Source organism: Scyliorhinus canicula, chromosome 12 (assembly GCF_902713615.1).
Source record: "Scyliorhinus canicula chromosome 12, sScyCan1.1, whole genome shotgun sequence".
Classification (NCBI taxonomy): Eukaryota; Metazoa; Chordata; class Chondrichthyes; order Carcharhiniformes; family Scyliorhinidae; genus Scyliorhinus; species Scyliorhinus canicula.
The window spans coordinates 11,639,172-11,663,747 of NC_052157.1; the positions used below are offsets into that span (position 1 = coordinate 11,639,172).

General features: G+C 40.2%; 1 protein-coding gene across 3 annotated transcripts in view; it reads left to right on the plus strand.

Annotated features, from left to right (window-relative positions):
- The window catches only part of LOC119975267 (D-glucuronyl C5-epimerase-like), a 116,183-nt gene extending 92,738 nt beyond the window's left edge, over window positions 1-23,445 (plus strand). For all 3 annotated transcript variants that reach the window (XM_038814973.1, XM_038814972.1, XM_038814971.1), the window contains 2 exons: window positions 17,523-17,768; window positions 19,162-23,445. In XM_038814973.1, coding sequence (XP_038670901.1) covers window positions 17,523-17,768; window positions 19,162-20,186 — 1,271 coding nt within the window. In that variant the 3' untranslated portion in view covers window positions 20,187-23,445. The remainder of the gene's footprint in view (window positions 1-17,522; window positions 17,769-19,161) is intronic.
- The last annotated feature ends 1,131 nt before the right edge of the window (window positions 23,446-24,576 follow it).

The following is a 24,576-nucleotide window of genomic DNA, read 5'->3' on the forward strand; positions in this document are numbered from 1 at the left end:
TAGGAAGAATCACAATCCTCTGAACTAATGGCTTTGTAAAGCTTTTGCACGTTGAACTAAATGGTGTTACCTTGTTCCATACATGCATAGACGGGCAATGCTGCTAATTTTACTACCAGCAATTTAAAAGATACTTGGGAAGACTCATTTTCATATTTCCTAGCTTCTGAATAGTTAACTTTAAAAATTGTGAAAGAGGGCAGTGATTGCTGTTGATTGAACAATGGGGCTTTAATGGTTTGGAAATGGAAACTGCCACTGGAAAAATCATGCTGGTCCAAATATGGATTGAGTTCCTGTGTAACATTATACAACCATCCTGCTCGTCTCTGCCAGCTCCATTATATTGGTTAATGACCGCTTTTCCTGCTAAGTTTATTTTTGTAGTTGACAATAAACTTGAACATTGATATCTGCATATATTCAGTAACAGAACTTGTTTTTCTTTGGAACTGCACTTAAAATCCCAGCAACTCTTCTTCTTAGTTGCAAAATATGATGTACCGTTGTGAATTTGAATTCCCCCAACAATTTATCAGCCTCAATTGTGCCTGATATGACCATATTTAAGGTGAAAATCACTTTTTGGTTCAGGATGCATAAAGTTCAGCTCAGTCAAGTCTGACTATTCAGTAAATCAACTGAACAGGTAAGTTTTGGTGAGTTTAAATGTTTATTTTTAGTCTTTGGTGGAGAGACTGTTGGTGTTTCCACTTTCTATATTTAAAAAAAACCAAAATCAACAAAATCCACTTTCACCTAGTTCATGTGGAATGTGATTACTGCAAAAAGCCAGTATACATTTTCATGGAGTAATACATTCCTCTTTAGATGTGAAGTAAAGTTTTCCCCCATGCTGCTTCCACACATTTTGCACCTCTGGCCATATGTGCTCTTCATAGTTTCAATCAGTATATACAAGACCTGCCTAATGCTGCTGATGCTTCCTTATTGGTTACATGTAATTTATGCAGTTAATATGCTAATTTTTAAACAACCCTGTTATAATTCCCATAGAGAAAGTTATTTATTTACAAGATAGTAATTTATCCCTTCCCACCACAACGCCAATGAAAAGAAAACCGATACACAAGATTTACTGTAAAGAATAAAAATCTACATAATTCAAACATAAGCAACTAACATTTTAAAATAATACAGCAAATTTCACTCCAAATAGTTGATACAATAACGGTACGCCTCACGTAGTTACAAGCAATCGCATCACTTCCGCACAAGTAGGACACCATGTGCAATCTCAGTCTTTCCAACTCTGCCTCCAGTATGTAGGACGTCTCACTGCACACTCAGTGGATTTGGCCCTCGAGTCACTTTCACTGGCAACCGTATACCATTGGAGGTTCTCTGATACAGCCAAAACCCAAACAGCATACTCCTCCGAACCTCCTTAGCTACATTTACGACAGTCCTGATGGCACACATTCCCAAGAGACTCCTCTAATCTGTTTGGCTCTGGCAAAACTGAAGCAGCAGCAGAAGACTTGTCCGATTGACAATTACTGCTCTCTGTATCTTCATCCTTCTGTCCTTTTTAGCTGTATTACACACACAAGACTTCTTGTAAATGTGCCTTCTCTGGTCCCTGCCCCTGAACTGAACATGCACCAAGATTTATGGCTCCGTGTGTTCTTAAACTGCATATTCTGAGGCCAGCTGGAATTCAATCAACTAATTAGCTGCCTATTTACCTTTGCCTTTTAACTTTCGTTCCCATAGCAACCTCTGATCGCATGGACATTTCTTGGAACTAAAATGCTTGCAATGACGTCTAATTACTCTGCTTTCACCATACTCTTCAGTTTTACTTTGGAATTAGAGAGACATTCCCAAAAGAAAAGTCAGGCTTCCCCCACCCCCCAAAGCTCAAGGGTCATCACACCTGTAACTATTCTTAAAAGCTCCTGAATGACTCATGCTGTTGTTCTAAATTTGTGTGAGCAACTTCACTGTGCTTTCACTCAGTTATTTGAGGTTACTTTTTTTATTTGTAAATGAGTCAAACTGTTGACTTTCCTCTTTTTAACTAGATTATCTGCCTGACTCAGCTGATAGCATTCACAGCTTAAATCAGGATAGTTCTGATCCCAAAGCAGGACCCGAGTACAAAATCTAGACTGGCACTCCAGAACTAAAAGTGCTGCATTGTTCAGGTGCTGTCTGCATAAGATTTAAAATTGAGGTATTGTCTAAGTAAATTTTGAAAAAAAACTATAATGAGAAGAATGTTGGATTGGTGTTTTGGAAGGACATATAATGTCCTTAATTGCAATCAATATTCTCCTGCAAATATCAAATTCAGCTGAAGTAACAATATACCCAAAGATAATGCCAGATTGTGCAAAATATAATCACTGGTTCGGAAGATTAGCTACATTTTAATTTCATCCTCTTTTAAAACGGTAGTTTCTCTCATCAAATATTACTGTGTAAACAAAACAAATAGAATCTACTGAGCCTGTTCCATACCGCTAAGCCGAATGATATACAGTTTCATTTCTGCCATTGTGCATTCAAATCGTGTTGTGATTATCACGTTTGAAGATAAATGACTGCATTGACCATGGACAGGGTTTCATTTATTCTTCTTTTCATTGCTCTGAGTACTTACCTTGAGCTGTCTTGTAGATAAATGACAGTGGAGTCCTGTAACTTAAAAGTTGAAATATTTTACAACACAGTACTATGCTGAAAGCCAAGGTTCAACAGTAGGATGAAAGACTGAAATTAGGATGTTTATCCAACATGTTCATTGTTTCACCTGACTCTTGTATATGGCATAAATTGCTGTCTATATTTTATGAAGGCGGTCACCCCTGAAGGTAATCGGATAAAATACCCACTTTTTTGATGGAGAGTTTCCAAAAACCAATTTTTTAAAAACACGAGTACTGGTCCGGTGAAGTTTGGATGAGCCTGTCGCCATGATGATGTGACTTGTGCATGAGTGATATTAATCTGAAATTTCACCGGCTGACCAAACAGACTGAACTGTTTAAAAATTATTTTAAAGAGCAGAAAAGACACGACCAACATGGCTGCCACAAGTCATCTGACATCTGGTATTGCAAGTTGACCAGCTTCTGAAGTGTTCCACTGCAAATTGAAATTCAGACAAGCCACAATATCCTTCTCTGGAATTTCATAGCTGAGGATGTCAAGTACCACCTTTAGAGGGAATTACTGAAATGTGCCTGACATATCGCCTGCATTTCTATAAGAGTACCTCTCTGGCAGAGACAAAGTCTGCTAGACCGATGGTTATATGGAAATATGTCTACCTATCTCAAATCCATAATGATTCAGCGGTTAATGGCTGGGACATTACCGAATCTACTCATCCCCCAGCCATGAAACAAAAGTAACCATCAGTTCATATTTCTAAAAAAATAAACCCCTCCTGAAATCATTATTGGGGGGGGGGGTGGGAGGAGAGGTCATGTGACAACAATCATTTTGAACTCTCTTTAATACAAGCTACTAAAGTAGTCTGGATAACCTTCCAACAGAACAATAGGAAGAATCTTTCTCTCCTATTCAAAGTTAAGACCCTATCTCTTGCAGTTTAAAAATCCAAGCAGAGTGAGTATTTTCCATCAAGAGGAACTCGGGTGCAAAACTAATTGACTTCTGGAAGAGACAGATTATGGATTAAAAATAAATTGTGTCTGGTAATTGCAGTTAAATGGGCTTCAACTCAACGTCAACTCTTGGAACCTAAAGAAATTTGGACACGTTTCTGCCACAGCCACAGTGACGAGCCAAGGACTCCGAAACCATGAACTCTCAAGTTTTTTTAAAAAATCTTTTGTACTGAAGTTTAATTAGACAAAGAAATTAACTATCTACAATCAAAATTTTGTGTGATTGTGGGTTGCAAAAGTCTGAGAAGTGCAACTTTACCTTTTTTAAATGTATTGCCATCTTTACCTGGCTCGATAAAAGCTAACCCCTTTTTGGTTTAGACCTGAAGAGAACCTGTCAGATGTGTTTCTTTGCAATCCGTACATGAATGGTTAAACACAGACATTGAGTAAAATTCCTTCATTCTTCTAAATACACAATAAAACTTGTTATGGTCAGACTAGGAATGGTATGATAGGTGAGTCGTTTCCAAGGCTCTTTATGTGGCTGTATCACACAGAAAATACCATTATTTTATATTACGCTCGGATTTGGAGTGCATGTGTTATTTAAGACTTTCTTTATCTGGACTATCTAATCGTGCTAAGTTGGAACATACGTGCTTTTAGAACTGATGTTATGCCTTTTAATGCCCAAAGCATTATAAGGTTCATGGAGTTTATTGTGAATGAACAAAGTTGTTTTTTTTATTTGCATGGTATTTCACTGGTATTTTGGGGATTGAATTCAGTGATTGCCAACCATTTATTTCTTAGAAAATTTAAGTTAGTGGATTTTATATTATGGCAGAGGAATTTGTTGAGTACCGCAGCTGGGCTAAGCTTCTACTTGGATGCTTTGATTGAAAACCATTCTTGCATTAAAGGTGCAAACTTCTCTTAAGTATGACTATTGACTTTCTATTGCCTCAAAAATAATCTGCATCTAACAGCTTTAATGTTTAAAAACCTCAACTGATATGCCACATCATATTAACTAGATTGTGTTACATTTATCAAGAGAGTGGATTACCACTGCATTAAGGAAAATAAATTAATTTGTAGGTGCTGAGAAAGTATATTAATATATTCATCACTTGGCCAAGAGAATTTTGCTCATCTTCCACTTGGATTTTATTTTACTGGGAACTCAACCAGAGTGACAAATTATGTCACATAGTGTTACAAAAGCGTACATTTATAAAGTACCTTTAATATATAAAGATAGGCTCTTAAGAGATAGAATCAAAACAAATGGGCACCAACTTAAAACAATATTAGGTGGGGTGGCCAAAGGACTAGTCAGAGGTAAGTTTCAGGGCCCCTCATGAAGGAAAAAGTAACATGAAAGTGAAGAGGTTTTGGTAAAGAATTCCAGCGCACGAGACCTGAATGGTTGCAGACATTGCTGTCTTGACTGAACAAAAGGAGTAAATACAAAGACAATGGAACAGAATTCCGGCACATTGTAAAACTAGAGGAGTTTAGGGATAGAAGGAGTGGATTGAGGCTATGAAGGGACTTAAACACAAGGATAACATTGGGATCATTGGAAGTCAGCGTGCACATTGGTGATGGGTGAGTTTTGAATGTGTTGAAGTCAGTAGAATGTGGAAAATAACCAGGAAAAAATGGGAATTGTTGAATTTGGTGGTGGATTTCTTTTTGTGTGTGTTTTTTAAAAATTTCCAATTAAGGGGCAATCTAACGTGGCCAATCCATCTACGGGTTTTGGATGCAGGCAGGTGAGAATGTGCAAACTCCACCTGGGGCAAAGGGTGAATGTTAGCAACAGATGAGTTGATGTATGTGTAGAAGCAGACATTGCAACAGAGATGAATACAGGCGCACTTTGACGGAGAATGAGGTTGGTAGAACAAAGCAAATAGGGTAGCACAATCTTGGCCAGTTTAGTTCAGTCTCAGACTATGGCCAGGGTCAAGAATATAATTGGTGGCATGGACAGAGTTTGTGGCAAAGACTGCAGACTATGACTTTGGTATTTTCAATCTATTAATAGGAGAAAATTGAACTTCATCTCAGGCTGGACATTAGATATCCAGTCTGATGGGAGAGGAAGTGGCACTGTTCGTGCATACTTAGACACTGACTCCATGTTTTTAGATGATGTTGTCAAGGGACAGCATGTGGATTAGAAGGAGGAGAGGGCCGAATACCTTTCTGGGGGACTAGAGTTAAGGTTGAAATACAATACAGCAGGAAGATTGTAATGTTCTTGTTGGATGCCCTTATTTCTTACAAGAACACTTGTAGTTAGTTATAAACAATTTATTAACATTAACTTGGGATAAACTATATACAAGACAACAGATGAACAACAGCAAGATCATGCACATGCAAGCTCTCTTTTACTTCCTCCAGCCAGTCTGGTCAGCTGACTGTACATTCATTTATATACTAGTGAGACACCTAGTGGTCAGTCGGTGAATTACAACACAACCATGATATCACTACAAAGATCATTGTGGTTCAGTTTATCTGCAAGTTCATGTAGTTTTTGGACGGGCTTGAGCGTTTATATGCGGGGTGGCCTTTGGGCATATCGGGGCTGTAAGCCAATGCTCCCTTTTACAATGCATTTATGTTGCTTATTGTACAAATGTTTTGAAACTTACTTTCTCCATCGTGAGGATCTACATGAAGACGACATTTTTGACAGGACACTAGCAATGTGCTGTGTCCATATCAGAGATTAAGGATACAAATAAGATGATTTTAAAAAAAATTTAGAGTACCAAATTATTTTTTTCCAATTAAGGGACAATTTAGCGTGGCCAGTCCACCTACCCTGCACATCTTTGGGTTGTGGGGGCGAAACCCATGCAAACACAGGGAGAATGTGCAAACTCCACACGGACAGTGGCCCAGAGCCGGGATCGAACCTGGGACCTCGGCGCGGTGAGGTTGCAGTGCTAACCACTGCGCTACTATGCTGCCCTACAAATGAGATAATTTTAACTGATTAAATTGAACTTAAATTACAAAATCCAATTTTTAGGTTGCGTGGCATTAAAGTGGAGTCTGACTATCTGTTGGCAGATTGTTGATACTTATTGTGTGTGGTCATGGGAGTGCATTTAAAAAAAAATGATCCTAGCAAAGAAACAAAACACATCAATTTTCTTCAAACCAAACCAAATTTTCTGCCCAAATCGATCTGCACTGCTGTAAAAAGTGTGCTGTCCTTTGCTCATTGTCTGCTGAAGCTGCTTTCTGAGCGGTTTTCTTGGGCAGTTTTTGTTAGTGGTGCTTTACCATTGCCTTCCACTTGGGCAGAGAGAAAAGACAGGTCCCAAATCTATCTCCTTTAGAATAGGAATCAAACCCAGTTATTGGCGTTATCCTGAACTACTACAAGCTAGTCAACTGAGCTACCTAGCCTCCCTGTTGTAACATAGGGCATGACAAAAATATTCAACATCTAGGATTCACATTCGTCTTTTTCTGAAGAATGCTGAGATTGTACTATTGCAATAACCGGTTCTCTAAAGGGTCTCCAATAGAGGTCCAATGGCATCCAAGCTCAAAAATCTCTTTCCTACTTCAGCTGAATTGTTCAAATCTAATTTAGAACTTAAAGCTTTGTTGCATATGGTTCTATTCAATTTGATTAATGATTTTGCGCACAGGGACTTGACTGAACAATAAAATTATTAAACTAAATTGTTCCAGCTTGTTTCTCATAAATGCGGATAACATCAAAACAATTCTCAGTTGTTCACAATTCAAGTACCTTCACTAAATGGCCCCATGGAATTATTTTTTTGTTCCTTCAGAAAATCAAAGTAAATTTGTTTTGGTTGTATATTCTTCATGCAAAGTTTAAACAGAAGCCTGCAGATTAACATGCTGTGCCTTATATAAACCTTCATGCGAGAATTTTATCGCAGAAACATTTTTTATTCATTGTTAATTGTCTGATGCTGTGATGCAGGACACCATAGTTCGCTTGAATGTCGTAGTAAGCATTTTTATAGATTTCAGTTGCTAATCAAGAATTGGTGCATTTGTCAGGAAGTAATTGGTATTTTCAGGCAAAGAGGCTGCCCTTTTGTTTTGCTTAATGTACCTCATCACGTTAATGACATTTTGATATGCGATGAACATAAGAAAAGTCAGGGTTGAGAAAAGACCACTCCCCCAGAACGTGTCCTTCATTTTACTTCTGGCTCCGATCCTGTAGTATTGTCAAAGCAATGGATTAATCAGTTAATGCCCAATTCTCAAAACTACAAAACCTTCAATAGGCAAAAATGCACACCACAAATGTTTATTTCAAAGTCAAATCCGGCACATTGAAATCTGAACTAAGTCATTGGAACTGTTTTGTAAGCCTTGTGATAGAACATAGAACATAGAACAGTACAGCACAGATATGGTGTATGTGATGGTGTATACCTCGTAGTTCAGGTTGCTGGATTCCAAATTGCATATAATCTCTTTAGAATGCTATAATATAATTTGCTGTGCAAACATTCTTGTATCGTGGGCGCTGTAGCAATTTTTTACGTCAGTAGAGGTTGATGTACTAATTGTCTTGAAACGAATCCATCAAATTTCTGCTGAACGTATGTTAGGAGCTTGGCCTTTTTTAAATTTCTGGTTGTGCACTTTGTGAAGATTAGAGCTCCAAACCTCTCAAAATTTTAAAATAATAAATTACCATTAATTTTGGGCCCGGTTGACCTAGTAATGCAATAAAAATATCTGTCTTTGTTCAGCAAGAAAGGTGTTATGTAGACTTTTATCATTCATATGAAAGATAGCGCAAATAATTACCTCAATTCATTTTAAGGTGATGACATATATAGTTGTAGCTCCTGGTCATAAGATCAGCATATACAGAAGTCAAGATCTTGATTTGTAATAAGTTGTACTTTCCATCATTGCTGTCCATGTTGTTTTTGATCATGTAAGCTATAGGGTAGCCCATAATCTTATACCATGCACATAGTACTGTCTTGCTTTTTAAAAAACATTTGTTCTGTAAATTTATGCAGATCTGCCATTCATCAAAGGAAAAGTCCAGTGGAACACTGTCTCTGTAATCTTTCAAGAGTTGTGTTCCTCCTATCGTGGACATCGTTGGTTTCACATTTGGTCCTTTGTCCATATCATCTCTGCCTTCCAAACCTGCTACACTTATCATATTCTATGAACTCTATGCTTAGGTGGGCTTTTTGGTTGGTATGAACCAGTTTGGGCCGAAGGGCCTGTCTCCGTGCCTTTGATTCTATTCTATATGGCATGTCTCAAATTATTCATAGATTTCTTTCAGAAAATGTATATTGTGTCACCAAAAACTTATGATCAGCCATCTCAATTTTTCTAAATCCCTCATTTGTTCTAGTATAAATCCCTCTGGCCTTATAGTAGCCCTTTCTGTGAGTTCTAACACCAAGATTGTCATCAAACCTGCTGGCAAGGGGTAGTGCTCATCTTGTGGAGGCTGAACACCAACTCTCTAACATCTCTTCCTCTCTTCCCACTAAAACATGACCATCACTCCCCAGACCATCCCTACTTCATCTCCTTTGGAAATCTTATTTTACCTATCCCCACTGCTTGGCTTCCAAACTCGTCGCCCCAACCCTGTAAATCTTGCTTCTACTTCCCTTCCAAGATCCAGAAACAGAACTACCTTGTAGATGTATTTTTTCAGCCTGTATGTAACCTACAGAATCTGTTGCTTTCCAACTACCTCGATTATACCTCCTCCCACCCTGCTTAATGTAAGAACTCTCTTCCATTCTCCCAGTTTCTCCATCATCACATCTGTTTGAATAATACAGCCTCTGGAATCCATTTTCCATAGTGTATTAGTGTTGGCAGTGATTGATGGACATCTGGGTCTCCAGTTGGACAGGGAGTCACTCCCTGACTATGGAAGCTAGTAAAGAATGTAGGGGACTATTGGCATTCATTGCAGGATGTTTCGGGGTCATAGGGGGGGTGAAACAAGATTGGCCACAGTGAGTACGATGAAGGGACATTGAAGGCTGAGGTTGGGAATTGTGTTCTTTTTAATTTAGTGTACCGAATTATTTTTTTCCAATTAAGGAGCAATTTAGCATAGACAATCCGCCTACTCTGCACATCTTTTGGGTTGTGGGAGTGAGACCCATGCAGACACAGGGAGAATGTGCAAACTCCAAACAGACAGTGACCCAGGGCCAGGATCAAAGCTGGGACCTTGGTGTGGTGAGGCAGCAGTGCTAACCACTGTGCCACCCAGGGGTTGTGATTTTCACAGAGTGATTGGGGCCTCTGGGAGGGTGGGAGGCCGGGCGGTGCTGGAGAGGGTTGGATGAAAGGATTGGGGGCCACTGTTGTTGGGGATGTAGCTGCTCACCGAGCCTCCTCAAGCAGGTACTGGAACCAGGAAGTAATTGATGTCTTTTTACTCTGAATCTGCTTCCTCACCTTGGGGGAACCTGAGGTTGTCCAGGAAACCCAGCCAACATTAATAATTTACAAAAACTGCATGCCGATGAGTCTTGCATACTCATCAACATGTTTAAAGCTGCAACGCACCTCCTTAGATCAGGTCAATTGCCTGTTCAACACCTGGCTGGAAATGAGTGAATTAAAGGTGAATTTGGGTAAAAACAGGGGTGCAATAGCTTTACAACGCCAGGGACCCTGGTTCAGTTCCTGGCTTGGGTCACTGTCTGTGCGGAGTCTGCACGATCTCCCCGTGTCTGCGTGGGTTTCCTCCAGGTGCACCCGTTTCCTCCCACAAGTCCCAAAAGACGAGCTGTTAGGTGAATTGGACAGTCTAAATTCTCCCTCCGTGTACCTGAACAGGATTCGGAGTGTGGCAACTAGGGGATTTTCACAGTAACTTCATTGCAGTGTAAATAGAAACCTATTTGTGACAATAATAAAGATTATTATTACAATTCAGAGTTGCGTTAAAGTCCGTTGAACGGTGACTCTCAGCAACAGCAGCAGCGAGAAACATCTCGCTATTCAACGGCACTTTGAAATTTGTTTTGGCCTCAGGGAGATTCTCTCCACCAAGGCAGCACTTGGGAGGGATTTCTAGCAGGAAAGGCTGCTCGCAGATCAGGGCATCATTTTGTCTGGCTGTCCCAATTTCTTCCCCCCACCCCTTTTGGCCTCGCCCCCCAAACCTTGCAGAGACCCACAGGACCCTCTCCCATCTGGCAAGATCCCCGGGCCCAACCCCTGGCACTGTCAGCCTGGTGGCTTTGTCATGCCACCTGGGAACCATGGCAATGTCAGGGTGGCACAGAGTGCCAGGCCAGCAATGTCAAGGTATCCGGGTGCCAGGGGGAGAGCCAGGGTGCCATCCTACCCAGACCACCCGGGGGTCTCCAATGGCCTGGGAACACCACCCCATCCCAGGTTCCCGTTATGCCTGGTCCACGTTTTTGGGGACCAATACTAAACGGTGCCCAGGCAGGGCTGTTGAGTCCCAGGCGCTGTTGAATCCTAATGCCTCCTTTAAATATGCTAATCTGGATCATGCTCAGCAATGGAGAGATCCAGATCGAGATGTTTTGAGTGTCGTGAAACTCGTGAGAGGCGTCTCGAGAGATTCAATGACCTCGTCCTAACATCAAGTCGGGAGCGACGAAGGCGCTGAATCGTGTCCCAGATTTCTGACGCATTAGCTGCATTTTCTTTCAGATAAAATTCAGTTCGTCAGCTCTTTTTGGCTTTCCACAGATACTGCCTGCCCTACTGAGTACTTTCTCTTATTATTTCTGATTTCCAACAGCCTGAGTATTTTGCCTTTGAACCAAAAACTGATATTAACTGGCCTTTCGTTAGTTGTTTTTGGGTGGTTTTATATTACCAAATTTGCTACCAACTTTCCCGGCATGGTTGCAGTTCAAGATAATTCTTTGGCTGTGACTTTGGGATGGAGGAAGGAGTTACATTAATGCAAATATAAATTGCAATATTATTGAATATGAACTTGAGTTAATTCTAATAGAGTAGTATCTTGTGTCCAATCTTACGTGGATGATTAATTTGCCACTCTGATGCATCCTCAATATGGTATATCCTGAGACACAGCACCAACATTTGCGGATTTTTCTCCCATCAGATAATGTTCAAATTCTGCTGGTATGCTTCTATGTCCCTGAGATGAGATGATAGACCATCCTAAAATAATAAAAAACCTGTTCCTGTGTAAACCGTTTCAACGCACAGGGAAAATACAGTGAGGATCAGGAAATACGATTCTCCCTGGTTTTCTGAGTGGAGCCAACACTTTGGAAAAAATACCATATGATTCCATCCTGTGACATCAGACTCACTAAATTTTATATAACTGGATTTGAAAATAATAGTGCAATTTTTTTAATAATTAAAGCAATATACAGTAATAAACTATTTTTCAATCCATTTCCCATTCCATTTTAATGGATCTAGTTAATACTCCATAGAACTCAATGTTGCACATTCCAGAATGCAATCTTTAAAACCTTGAAGGAGTATTTTGGCATTAACTAATGAAGTGATAGGGATAATGAGAATTGATGTAAAAATGCTATAATTTTGCTCAGCAGGTTGAAAGTTGTATTAGCGAGTCCCAAAAGTCAAGAGCAACATAAGTTACTGAGGGAAATTCTCTGTGCCAACATCTTGAATGTAATTACTGGTTAGCTATTTCAGCAAATAAACCTGAATAATCAACTGAAGATATCTCAAAGCTTAGATTTTGAAATTGACTTGCTTTACTGCATAAATATTGCTACAAAAAAAGACATGCTGTGTGTTATGACTTCCTGGGAACTAGGGGAGTGTGCACCATCTGATTCATATTAATTCGTAACTGGTATGAACTCCCCTGGTAATTGGGGGCGGAGCTACGCCCTTAACAGGGAAGGCTCCGCAGTGTAAAAAACCCTGGTCTGAGTGCATGTCGGGGAGGGTGACTCTTCGGGGCGTGGGTCTTTCTTTGTATCCTGTGAGTGTCCTATGAGTGTTTCTCGCCTGTTAGACTCTACACTGCGATGAGGCTGAAGTAGAGTTGCTGCCGACACCGGGTGTTCCATACCCGGACCCACTTTGTCGAGGACACAAGAGGCCTTGCCTAAACCGAGCGAGGTGCCTCATATATTGGAAAGTTGGAGGTCTTTGATGTGAGTAATGATAATTGGGCTTAATATGTGGAGTGTATGCAATTTTCTTTCAGACCAACATCATAATTGGAAATGAACGGCAGACTGTAACTCTACTAATGGCAGTTGGCAGTCCAACGGATGCACACAATGCTTGACACACCCAGGCGTGCCTGACTCTCTTTGACAAAGTGTTATCGGACTCGAAATGTTGGCTCTTTTCTCTCACTACAGATGCAACCAGACCTGCCGAGATTTTCCAGCATTTTCTCTTTCGTTTCAGATCCAGCATCCGCAGTAATTTGCTTTTATCCCATGCCTGACTCTCTGTCTTTTGCAGCCTTGGTAGCAAACCGCTTAAATCCAAATCCGCCACTCATCGTTCGCCGATCGTCCGTTTCCACGACCACCCAAGCCCAAAATGAATCAATTTTGTGGTGCGTTTAAGGAAGCTGGCAGAGACTTGCAAGTTCGGGCCTGCCCTGAGCTAATTCATTTGTGACCGTTTTGTCTATGGGATCTGGGATGCCACCACGCAGAGGAGTTGCTGACCAAAACCCATCGGACCTTCCAGCAGGCAATTGAGATTGCCGTCCCCCACGAAAGCACGGAGCTAGGAATCCAAGAGCTGCAAGGGATGGCGCACTGGGACATATCTGGGGCATTCCGTAAGATTCCGCCAAGCTCCATCCTGGCTGGAGGACTGGGAGACCCAGCAGTGGGGTGCCACCCAAAAGATGGTGGCAGCCGCCACGGAGCAACCGTGGAGCACGGGCTGAATCCGCATGGCAGGGGTGTCAAGACCCAGAGGGCCACGCGATAACAGCCCATTCGCCGCCCTTGGTCCCGCCACCCTCGTGACAGGGCATACTATGTCGACGACTCCAAGCTTTGTCAAAGCTTTGACAAAGAGTCATCGGACTCAAAACGTTAGCTCTTTTCTCCCCCTGCAGATGCTGCCAGACTTGCTGAGATTTTCCGGCATTTTCTCTTTTTTGTTTCAGATTCCAGCTTCCGCAGTAATTTGCTTATATCTACAGTTAATACCGAACCCGGACTTCCGCCTGTTCGTCACCGTGAACACCCACCGAGATTTATAATAATCTTTATTAGTGTCACAAGTAAGCTTACATTAACACTGCAATGAAATTACTATGAAAATTCCACATTCCGGCGCCTGTTCGAGTACACAGAGAGGGAGAATTCAGAATGTCCAATTCACCTAACAACACGTCTTTCGGCACTTGTGGGAGGAAACTGGAGCACCCGAAGGAAACCCTCGCATTCAAGGGGAGAACGTGCAGACTCCGCACAGTGACACAAGCCGGGAATCGAACCAGGGACCTGTTAACATTGTTATCACAACCTGGGCTAGTGTGCAGTCAATTCCAGCGCCCTTTGACCTAGAGTTGCAATGCAATTCAAATTAACCATTTGTTCTTGGAAAATATCCAAAGTCTTTGGCTCCCCAGTAACTACAGTCACCAGTTTGTAAATTTGAACAAAAGTTTGGTTAATAACGATAACTATAATTGAAAAGGAAGCAAATACAACTGGTTAACTATTATCGATTTCCTAACACCCCTTTTTTAAACTCGCCCCACCCTCTGCACACACTGACAAACACATAGGGGAAAGAGGGGTGCAAAAAATAATAATGGGAGAAGTAAAAGGATAAAGGTCTCTGTTCCAAGATGGATATCTTCCAGTTAGACTCTGTCTAGTCCTCCAGTTGGATGTTCTTGCTTTCTATCTGTAATGGTTTTCACTAGATTCATCAGGATCTCAAGACTTCCCTGCAACGTCAAAATCAGCAGGCAGGAAGCATTTTTGGAGAAAGAAAGAGAGCAACTCACAGCAGGGCAGAATACAATCTTTTGCCATTGGCCACCAGCCAACCAGGCGAACCGAATCCCTCCAAACTAAGTGCCAGAAAGTTCTTCTGTTCAAAATCTAAATCTTCGTAGCACAGTACTATTTTGCAACTTTTGAGTTTCCTTAAAAGTGCTTGACTTAAAAACTTTATGTCCATTAAGTGTACATGGATCAAAAATGCTAGAAACAAAGTAAAAGAAATGGGAAATAAGGGAATCAACAGGAAGGTCTCCTAACATCTTTAATTAAATAAGGAGACCTGTACTCTCGATGTGGTCTCCCCAATGCCCTTTACAACTGAAGTATAACCTCCCTTTTTTTGGTAATCAATTCCCCTCACAATAAATGATATTCTATTAGCTTTCCTAATTACTTGCTGTACCAGTATATTAGCCTTATGTGATTCATGCACTAGGACACCCAGATCCCTCTGCACCTCAGAGCTCTGCAATCTCTCGCCATTTAGATAATAAGCTTTTTTATTCTTTATGCCAAAATGGACAATTTCACATTTCCCAAAGTTTTGTCCACTTAACCTATTTGTGTCCCAGCGTAGTCTGATTACATCCTCTGCACAATCTACTTTCCTGCCTATCTATATATGTCATCAGCAAATTTAGCAGCTATGTCTTCATTTATATAAATAGTAAAAAGTTGAGGCCCCAGCACTGGTCCCTATGATACACCACTTCTCACATCCTGCCAACAAGAAAAAGACCCATTTATGCCAATTTGGTTTCCTGTTAGCTAGCCAATCTTCAATCCATGCCAATATATGAACCTTCCTCCCCCCACACACACCATGAGCTTTTGTTTTCTACAATAACCTTTGATGTGGCACCTTATCAAATGGCTTCTGAAAGTTTTCCATACAGTACATCCAAAGGTGCCCCTTTATCAACAGCACATGTAACTCCTTCAAGAACTCAGTTGAATAAATTAAACATGATTTCCCTTTCACAAAACCATGTGATTCTGCCTGATTGCCTTGACTTTTTCCAAGTGCTCTGCTACAATGGACGCGATTCAGCCACCAACTTGCGTCTGCACCGGGTCAATGGGTGGATTCTACGAGAGCTCCAAATTGGGTGTCGGACCGTTCGTAAGTCACCCGACACACTCTTCCTCGCGCAATCTGGATCACACCTTCGCTCGACATGATTCAGATAATTATATTTAAATGAGCTATTCGGCACTGTCCGGGTCTGGGGGTGCCTTGCCCATTAGAGGGAGGTGTCGGAGGCTTCCAGTGGCGTTTGGGTGGGTTCCCAGAAGGTGAGAAAGGTGCAGAGATTGAGACTGCTGATCAAATTGGCACCCAGATCTGCGAGGAGCTTGCCAGAAGGAAATTGACTAAAGTGTAGCCTCGCTGGGGAGAAACTCCCCAATGCCCAAAAAATAGTGAATAATAGGGTGAATCTCGGCAATGCAGCTGCATCACATATGCCCAAAATGGGACTTCCGCTGAATCAGGCCCGAAATCTTTAATAATGGCTTCTAACACTTTTCCTATGACAGGTGTTATGCTATCTGGCCTATAGTTGTTAAAATTGAACTGGGCAGGTTAAGTATCTTTTTGAAACCTTTCACTACCTACCTCGCCTCACTCACCTGTTTTGTTTGCCCGGGGGGGGGGGGGGGGGGGGGGGGAGTGGTTATAATTCCATCCCCCCCACCCTTGCCCGCCTACCTGATATTTGGCAATTCTTTAGTCTGGAAAAAGTGAAAAGGCTAGTTCAATTATCCTCAGGGATGTTCAAAAGTTTTTTAAAAATCTACAATTCCTGTTCATATTTTAATCGTGTTTTTGCCCTTACTTTGTTAAGCTCCTGTAAGGCAGTACCCCGAATTACTCAGTGCAATAATGAAACTAAGAGAATTTACTGAAAGAAAAAAGATTAACAAGTGTTTAAGAGCTAAATTAACTGCACAAATGCAGATGCATGTTTGTTGGTGACCTCCTAAATTGGTGTGATTTCTTGTATTCAAATTTTCTACATGTCTAAATGACTTCCCAGAATTTTGTGAATAATGTTTATTAAATCAAACTGATCCAGCAGTATATTTTAAACTGGATTTCAACTATTTTCTACTTTTGTAATTGGGTGACAGTGCTGCATATTGAGAGTACTTGCAGCTGTTGGCTCTGGTGGTTCGTGTAAATATTGGTGTTTTACTAATGACGCAGTGTGCATTTACAATATGGTCTACATTGCCCACTTACCATGAAACTGCAGAATAGTGAGAGATTGTATTGCTTTAGGTATTTTGTTTAGTTCTGCATTGGTGGAAAGTGGGTTGGTTTGTTATAAAGAGCATCTTAACTTGGTTCTAAAACATCTGCCCATGACATTCAGCAAGAATGGTTAAAAGGGCTTCTAAATGGTATACAATTGGATCTTCGTTCTGCGCAGTTTAATGTGATTGCTCCCAACCATTTATTCTATAAAATTAAGGATTTTTATAAACTAAATCTGAGATTTGTCGATAGAAAATTGTGATGATAATGGGAACTGTTCAATGGGGTGATTTTTCACCAGCAAACTAATTTGCTTGTGTGAATTAACCACCAATTTCAAAACTAAATCAACTGTGCAATGGTTGGCAAATTTGTTGACCATTGAAGTATTTTGGAACTAATTGGTGGCAACAATTGAGAAAAATTGCACTCCTGCCATCTTATTCCTTCCTTTTGAATTAATGTCAACCTGCTTTTAATTCGTGTGTATAAATGTGTTCCACTTCAAGCAGTTGATATATCTGTAATGGCCAGGCCCTTTCTGACGTGCCTCCTTCAGAAAGTATTTTTAAAAAACTATATTTAATTGTTCTGGAGTTATTTTAAACTTTGTCCTAATTTTTTTTCCCCCCCTCTCTTCTTTAGGTGTTCCTTTGTCCACCCAGTGGGGACCTCAGGGTTATTTCTACCCTATTCAGATAGCACAATATGGGCTAAGTCACTACAGTAAAAACCTCACTGAAAAACCACCACATGCCGAAGTGTATGAAATCGCAGAGAAGAGAGACAAAGGCACAAGGCAAAATGACTGGACTGTGCCAAAGGGTTGTACAGTCTCTACAGTCTTTGACAAAACTAGATCCAGCAATGTAAAACAGTTCACCACTGCAGGTATTTTATCTCACTGATTAATACGTGTTCATGCATTGTTACTGGAGAAAGACAAATGAAGTAATTATTGTAGCCATGATGTGGAGATGCCTGCATTGGAGTGGGGTGGGCACAGTAAGAAGTCTTACATCACCAGGTTAAGAACTTTAACCTGGTGTTGTAAGACTTCTTACTGTAATTATTGTCAGCACAGAAACCTCAGGTCTTCGCAGAAAAACTGAAAAAGTTTCCAGCTTTTGATATTGTAAAAAGGGAGGACAAACTGTGTTATGAAGTCGAATGTTTCTAAGACTCCCCTTTTATTGATGGCAAAGTAATTTCAAGATCCCATAGGCCACAGACGAATCAATTTAGAGTGTCTTAACTAATGGATTTTCAAATGATTTATACATTGATTTTTTTTAAACAAAAATTTTAAAATAAAATTTTAGATCTATTCCCTTGTTGGCTGAGATCTCAAAGCTATCTGACCTGAAAAATCCAAGCTTTTAAAACAATGCAAATGGCTTCCATCTGCGTGCATTGAATCTAGTGAATGTGCAGCAATGGTTGAGTTCCGACCTGTTAAAAGACTGAATTGCATATGTAGGTTATTTTCATTGGTCTAATTCATGAAACTTGATAATTAAAGTTCGATAATTATAGGATTTTGCACAGTACTTAGGAGATTTGGATAATCTGTATTGAAATTGGAATCCCTGACTTTGAAAATTGCCTAGGTGTTTGAGAGAAGTAATTTTAAATACCAGACATCTGCAAAATCCTATGCTAAATCTAGAGAAATCCCTGAGATTAAAATTAAACCTTCCACCACATTCCAACCTGTATGCTGTAATATAAAGTTCAATGATTCAACCAAGGATATTGTAAAGTTATGGGGTAAGATATGGCATAGGTATGGCATCCACTGCGATGATTTTCTGAAATTTGGAGTGATTGTCAAGAATAGAACTGGTAGTATAAATATACATGTTTTCACAAATCTAATTTTACATTCCAATAGAAACTGTACACTATCACAGTTCGGGGCGGCACAGTGGTTAGCACTGCTGCCTCACAGCCAGAGACCTGGGTTCAATTCTGGCCTTGGATGACTGTCTGTGTCGTGTTTACCCATTCTCCTGGTATCTGATTCCTGCAGTTTCCTTCCACAGTACAAAGATGGTTAGATGGACTGGCCATGCTAAATTGCCCCTTGGTGTCCAGGGATGTGTTTGTTAGGTTAAGGGATTATTGGGATGGGGCAGAGAAGTAGGCTTGGGTTGAGTGCTCATTCAGGGGGTCGGGGCAGATTCGATGGGCTGAATGGCGGCCTCCTGCACTGTAGGGATTCTATGATTCAAGTATTATACAAAAGCTTCAGTTTAATAATAATCATTTCTTTTCTTTTCAGAATCTTCGGATGGCGTTTATCTGATGTTAGGAAATGGAAAGGATTTCATCATTTCATTTGATATTAAATTCTTAACAAATGGGAGCATTTCAGTGGTGCTGGAGACAACTGAAAAGAACCAGCTGTTTACAATTCACTATGTCACAAACACACAACTTATAGCCTTCAAAGATAAAGATATTTACTATGGCATAGGCCCCCGAACTGGTTGGAATACTATTACTCGAGATCTGATAACTGACCTGAAGAAAGGAGTTGGCTTATCCAACACCAAGGCTGTAAAGCAGACTAAAATAATGCCCAAGAAAGTCATAAAGCTGGTTGCCAAGGGAAAAGGCTTCATTGACAACATCACAATAGCAACCACGGCACACATGCCTGCCTTCTTTGCTGCCAGCGATTGGTTGGTAAGAAATCAGGATGAAAAGGGTGGCTGGCCAATTATGGTCACGCGTAAACTAGGTGAGGGCTTTAAGTCTTTGGAGCCTGGCTGGTATTCGGCTATGGCACAAGGTCAAGCCATGTCAACACTTGTAAGGGCCTATTTGCTTACAAAGGAGCAGGTGTACCTCAATTCAGCATTGCGGGCAATAGTGCCCTATACCCTCAAATCCGAGGATCATGGGGTAAAAGCTGTGTTTATGAATAAATATGATTGGTATGAAGAATACCCAACTTTTCCCAGCTCTTTTGTTCTGAATGGTTTCATATACTCTCTACTGGGTCTATACGACCTCAAAGAAACTGCAGGTGAGAAACTAGGACAAGAAGCTAAGAAACTGTATGAACGAGGCATGGAATCTTTGAAAGCTATGCTTCCACTGTATGACACTGGCTCAGGTACAATCTATGATCTCCGCCATTTCATGCTTGGTACAGCTCCAAACTTGGCACGCTGGGACTACCACACCACCCACATCAACCAGCTGCAACTGCTGAGCACAGTTGACGATGCACCAATCTTTAAGGAATTTTTAAAGAGGTGGAAGTCCTATTTAAAAGGAGGGAGGGCAAAGCACAATTAGAGCTGAAAGCCAAATTATAATCTTATGAATCATACATATAATATATAAGGAAAAGCTCCTTAATTTAAACATTTTTATAAGTGTGCAAATAGTACCTTTTGTATCCTTGCCATCTTCCTCATCGCACACTAAGAGTGTAACAATCAGAGGCTCTATGGGGGGGGTGGAAAACAAATGGTTAGAAAAATTACCCCTGACTAAACATCCTTTTGTTTGTCTTTGCCTTTCTGTAAGTGAAACACTCATTAATTGGGGGTGGTTTAAGCTTTCAGTTCTGCATGCTCATTCATCTTAACACTTTCAAACCCTTTCTGGCACTCATGTCATCAGCACTGTCTGCTTTGCAGCTATATGCTTTTCTTTCTGCCTTTCTTGTTTTTATAATTGTTTTCCTCAGCATGGACTTTGTTTGTGCAGCCATTTGATTATATCATCAAATCATTTACCATTTTGGCAGCGGATGAAATACTGCTTCTTGCTTTTTTAAAATAGTTAAGATCCGTTTAAATTTTCCAGGTATGACAGCAGTCTCCACACTGCTTTTCTGTTTAGAGACTTTGTCACCTTGTCTATGTTCCTAGCCCCAACACTGAACTAATGCATTAATTTTTCTGCTTAATGAAATGTTCAAAATTGTGACTGACCCCTAAGGTGGTTTGTTGGCACGTTTTCATTTTATTTTCTGTTTGGGGTGGAGGCTGCTCTTATAAACTATATTGAGTAGCATGAGCTTTGTACAAATGTATCCTTTAAATGTTCATCCAACTGGCACAGAATATTTTTCCATTGTATATTTTTAAAAATGATCCTTCAAAGCTTATTGCTCATTTAGTTTTTGATGCACATGGCAAAGCACAATACAACAAGTTAATATGTAACTGCACAAGTATAGTAGAGAGGTATAGTGGATCTTGTATACAGTGCAAGGGGTGAATTTGGTTTCCAATCGAATCAATAAGTTCCAAATGGTGGTTGGTGCCATTTCCACTCTCTATTTTTGCACCACCACTTTTAAACCCTCTCCCTTCATTCACTCTTGTCTCCATTTGATTTGTGTAGCCGTATCCTACAATTAAATTTATATTTGAGGGCGCGTTGTAATACAGTCATTTCTTTATGATTATGTTCGTACAATTAGACTATTTTATTTTTTAAAGTCTCGTTTGAATGCAGTGAAGTTGTCCGTGTGATTTAAGGCATTGTTTCCCTCCCATTTTGTGAAAAGCAGTGTGACATGAATCTTGGCAAGGGAATGTTGATATAAGGAGCCAACTGTGTGGAACGTAGTCCACTTTAAGCATTCACAGTCTGGGTTAAAAACAGAATTCAGGAAATGCACAAGTGGGTCAGCGACCATAAAGTGAAATGGCAGGTTACTGACGAGGACATTTCAGGTGCGGCCCTTTCATTGGTTTCGATGAACAATACCTAAAAGTAGCCATCAACCGAACTTTGCAGGTGCTGACTGACCTGTTTGTATTTCTAGTATACTATGTATTTCAGATTTGCCTGCCTGTTCTCTCTGTTTGTTTTATTTCTAGGCTTGAGCTGCTAAACTATTAATCAGCAAATGTCTGGATGGATCAGGGGAAGAGGTGGATGTTGAAGCTATATTAGTGTATTTTAAAGGTCGTGTGCACTTAATAAAATATATCACCAGCCCAGAAATGGATTTGAATGCCAAAATAATTTGGATACTGTAAATGTGAACTGAGAATATTTTCGTAACTTTCCATTGCCAGAGCATCACCCAAGTTCAAAACATGTATTCCTTTTCTGGTATTTGTCATTTGCTTTAGTCTTCACCAAATAAATCCAAAACAGTTACTGAGGAGTGGGAGAAATGCATTGTGTCAAGTACACTTAGAATCAGGAAACAGCTTCACTTGGGTTTTCTTATCATGTTGCCGTTCTTTAGCAAAGGAAACAGGACTAAACAATGGTGAAGGAAATCTTGTCCAGTTCCTCTTATTTAAACCTTATTTTCCCAGTGATTTTTTTTTTGTATACATGGAACCAAACCAATGTTTTGATGTTACGAGCATTGATGCATAGAATTGAGGGGCTTGCTTTGGTGTTGATGTGGCCATTTGGTTTAATTATGGATAAGATCTGATTCCTAAATAATTATAGTTAATTCAAATCCGTGAACCAACGTGTAATAAAATTCTTAATGATCGAATTAAAAGGAACTAGATCATCTCTCCTCTCCTTTTATTGAGCTATCCCTACCTCCTGGCAGAAGTACGAAAGTCAATGTGTAGTGGTTGATACAGGTATTAATACGGTCGGTCTGCAATATTTATAGGTATAATGCTCAAATCAGATTATAAAGCTAATTAGCAAATCAAGTGGCAGGTTATGTTGGATGTTTTGTTGTCCCAACAGTGTATTGTTTTATTTTCTCTGCAATTTAACTAACTGGTGTATATTTGAGGTGTTCGCTATGGCAGTTAGATGGGGAAAGAAATATTTGGCATTTACTATTATCCAAGCTTTTCCATTACTACAAGGTTTTCTGTATGCCGAATCACATTTTCTTTTTTCTTCCACCACCCCATGGTTCATTTCCCTATTTGTAAAGAAATCGGTGATGGGTGTTGTATTAAAAATGTATTGTGTTTCTTTTCCTCTTCAATTTAGGGAATTCTGTTCTTAGCTCTAAATCATATTGTCTTCTGAGCTTAAGTGTTGTCAATACCAAAGCATTATATATTTTTAAAAAATCATCCAAACTGCTCTGCACCTGAGAAGGTCCTGTAGGTAACTCTTAATATTACAAATCATTCTGGTCGTGGATGTATTAGAATACAAGGTGTAGGTGGGTTTATGCAAGCAGATGACACACAAGCACAATAGTAGACTTTGTGCCGATATACTCTGTCTGGACAATGTGCAAGACTTTCACTGAAAGCTGCTATTTTCATCCACACTGTATTTTTTATCATTTTAACTTGTATTTTTACACGTGGATTTGAACCATATGTTGGATATGCAATAAACTGTTTACTGAACACTGTTGCCTGTTGAAGGGGCAAGGCAGTGTTATAGAGCTGTACTGATTTGCATTTGTTAAGCACAATGTGCACAGAGTTGTACAGCTTTGCCATTTTGTACACGGCAAGAATTCATAATTTTTTCAAATAAAGTGACTATATACAACTATGTTTATATAAAAATATTGATTGGATCAATCTTTGCTGTGCTGAGTATCTTTGCTTACTGAAGTTGTACAATAAAACATTTTCTTAAAAAGAAACTTCCGAGTTTGGTTTCTTTTTGTTAATACACCGTTGTGTGAATGCCGAACGTTCACATGAAATCTCAGGTTACAGATGCAGTTTTAATTTTCCTGAACAGAGACTGCTTAGGTCCCATGTGTCTAACATTCAATTCTCACTTGGCAATAATGTTCAGTTTCTTAAAATGTCACTAACAACACTGTTACTTAAGCAAAATGCCACCTTCAGCATTGCCACTTTCTAGAAATGATCTATAAGTAGGTCACAGGATAATTACTGGTCTTAAGATCCTTTTGCATGAACATGAATTAAGAAATCTTGAATCACATTCCCAGGCAAGGAAAATAGCACAAAAATGGTTCATAGAATTCCTACAATTCAGAAAGGGGCTATTCAGCCCATCGAGTCTGCACAGGCCCTTGGAAAGAGCACCCTATGTAAGCCTATTCCCATAACCCAGCAACCCCACTAACTTTTTTTGGACACTTAAGGTGCAATTTAACGTTGCCAATTCACCGACCTGCAAATGTTGGACTGTAGGAGGAAACCGGAGCACCCAGAGGAAACCCACGCAGAGGGAGAACATACAAACTCCACACAGTCACGCAAGGCCGGTATTGAACCCGGGTCCCTGGATCTGTGAGGCAATAGTGCTAACAACTGTGCCACCGTTCTGCCCATAAATGGAGAACGGTAATGTACATGTCATCAGTATATTTGGAAAGATGAACTGTTCAGAGAAACCAATATGTGTGTATTTTAACGTTCTTGATTTGGATAGACCATGTTCTGCCTGATTGGTCTAGATGAATAACATTTGTCACTGGAGCCCACTATGTTTAAAATGATCAAAGCACTCCTGTAGTTGAAAGTAGAATGGTGTACTAAAACTAGTGCAAAGTGGTCTCAGTCTCACTACAAAGGATTGTTTTCTGGTTATATTGACGGGGCATGTGAAATACTCGGCATTCCTGATGGTTGCCTCCACCCTGAGGACATGGAGACAGTTTTAAATTCGGGGTGGTATCGAAACTCGCCCTGATCTGCGTGAATCGGATGTTTGAACCTGTGAGGCTGGATGCCACATTTGGGAGGAGTGGGAAGAGTTGGGGTTGGAAGGAATCTTCTTTGCATAGTTTGTTAGTTCG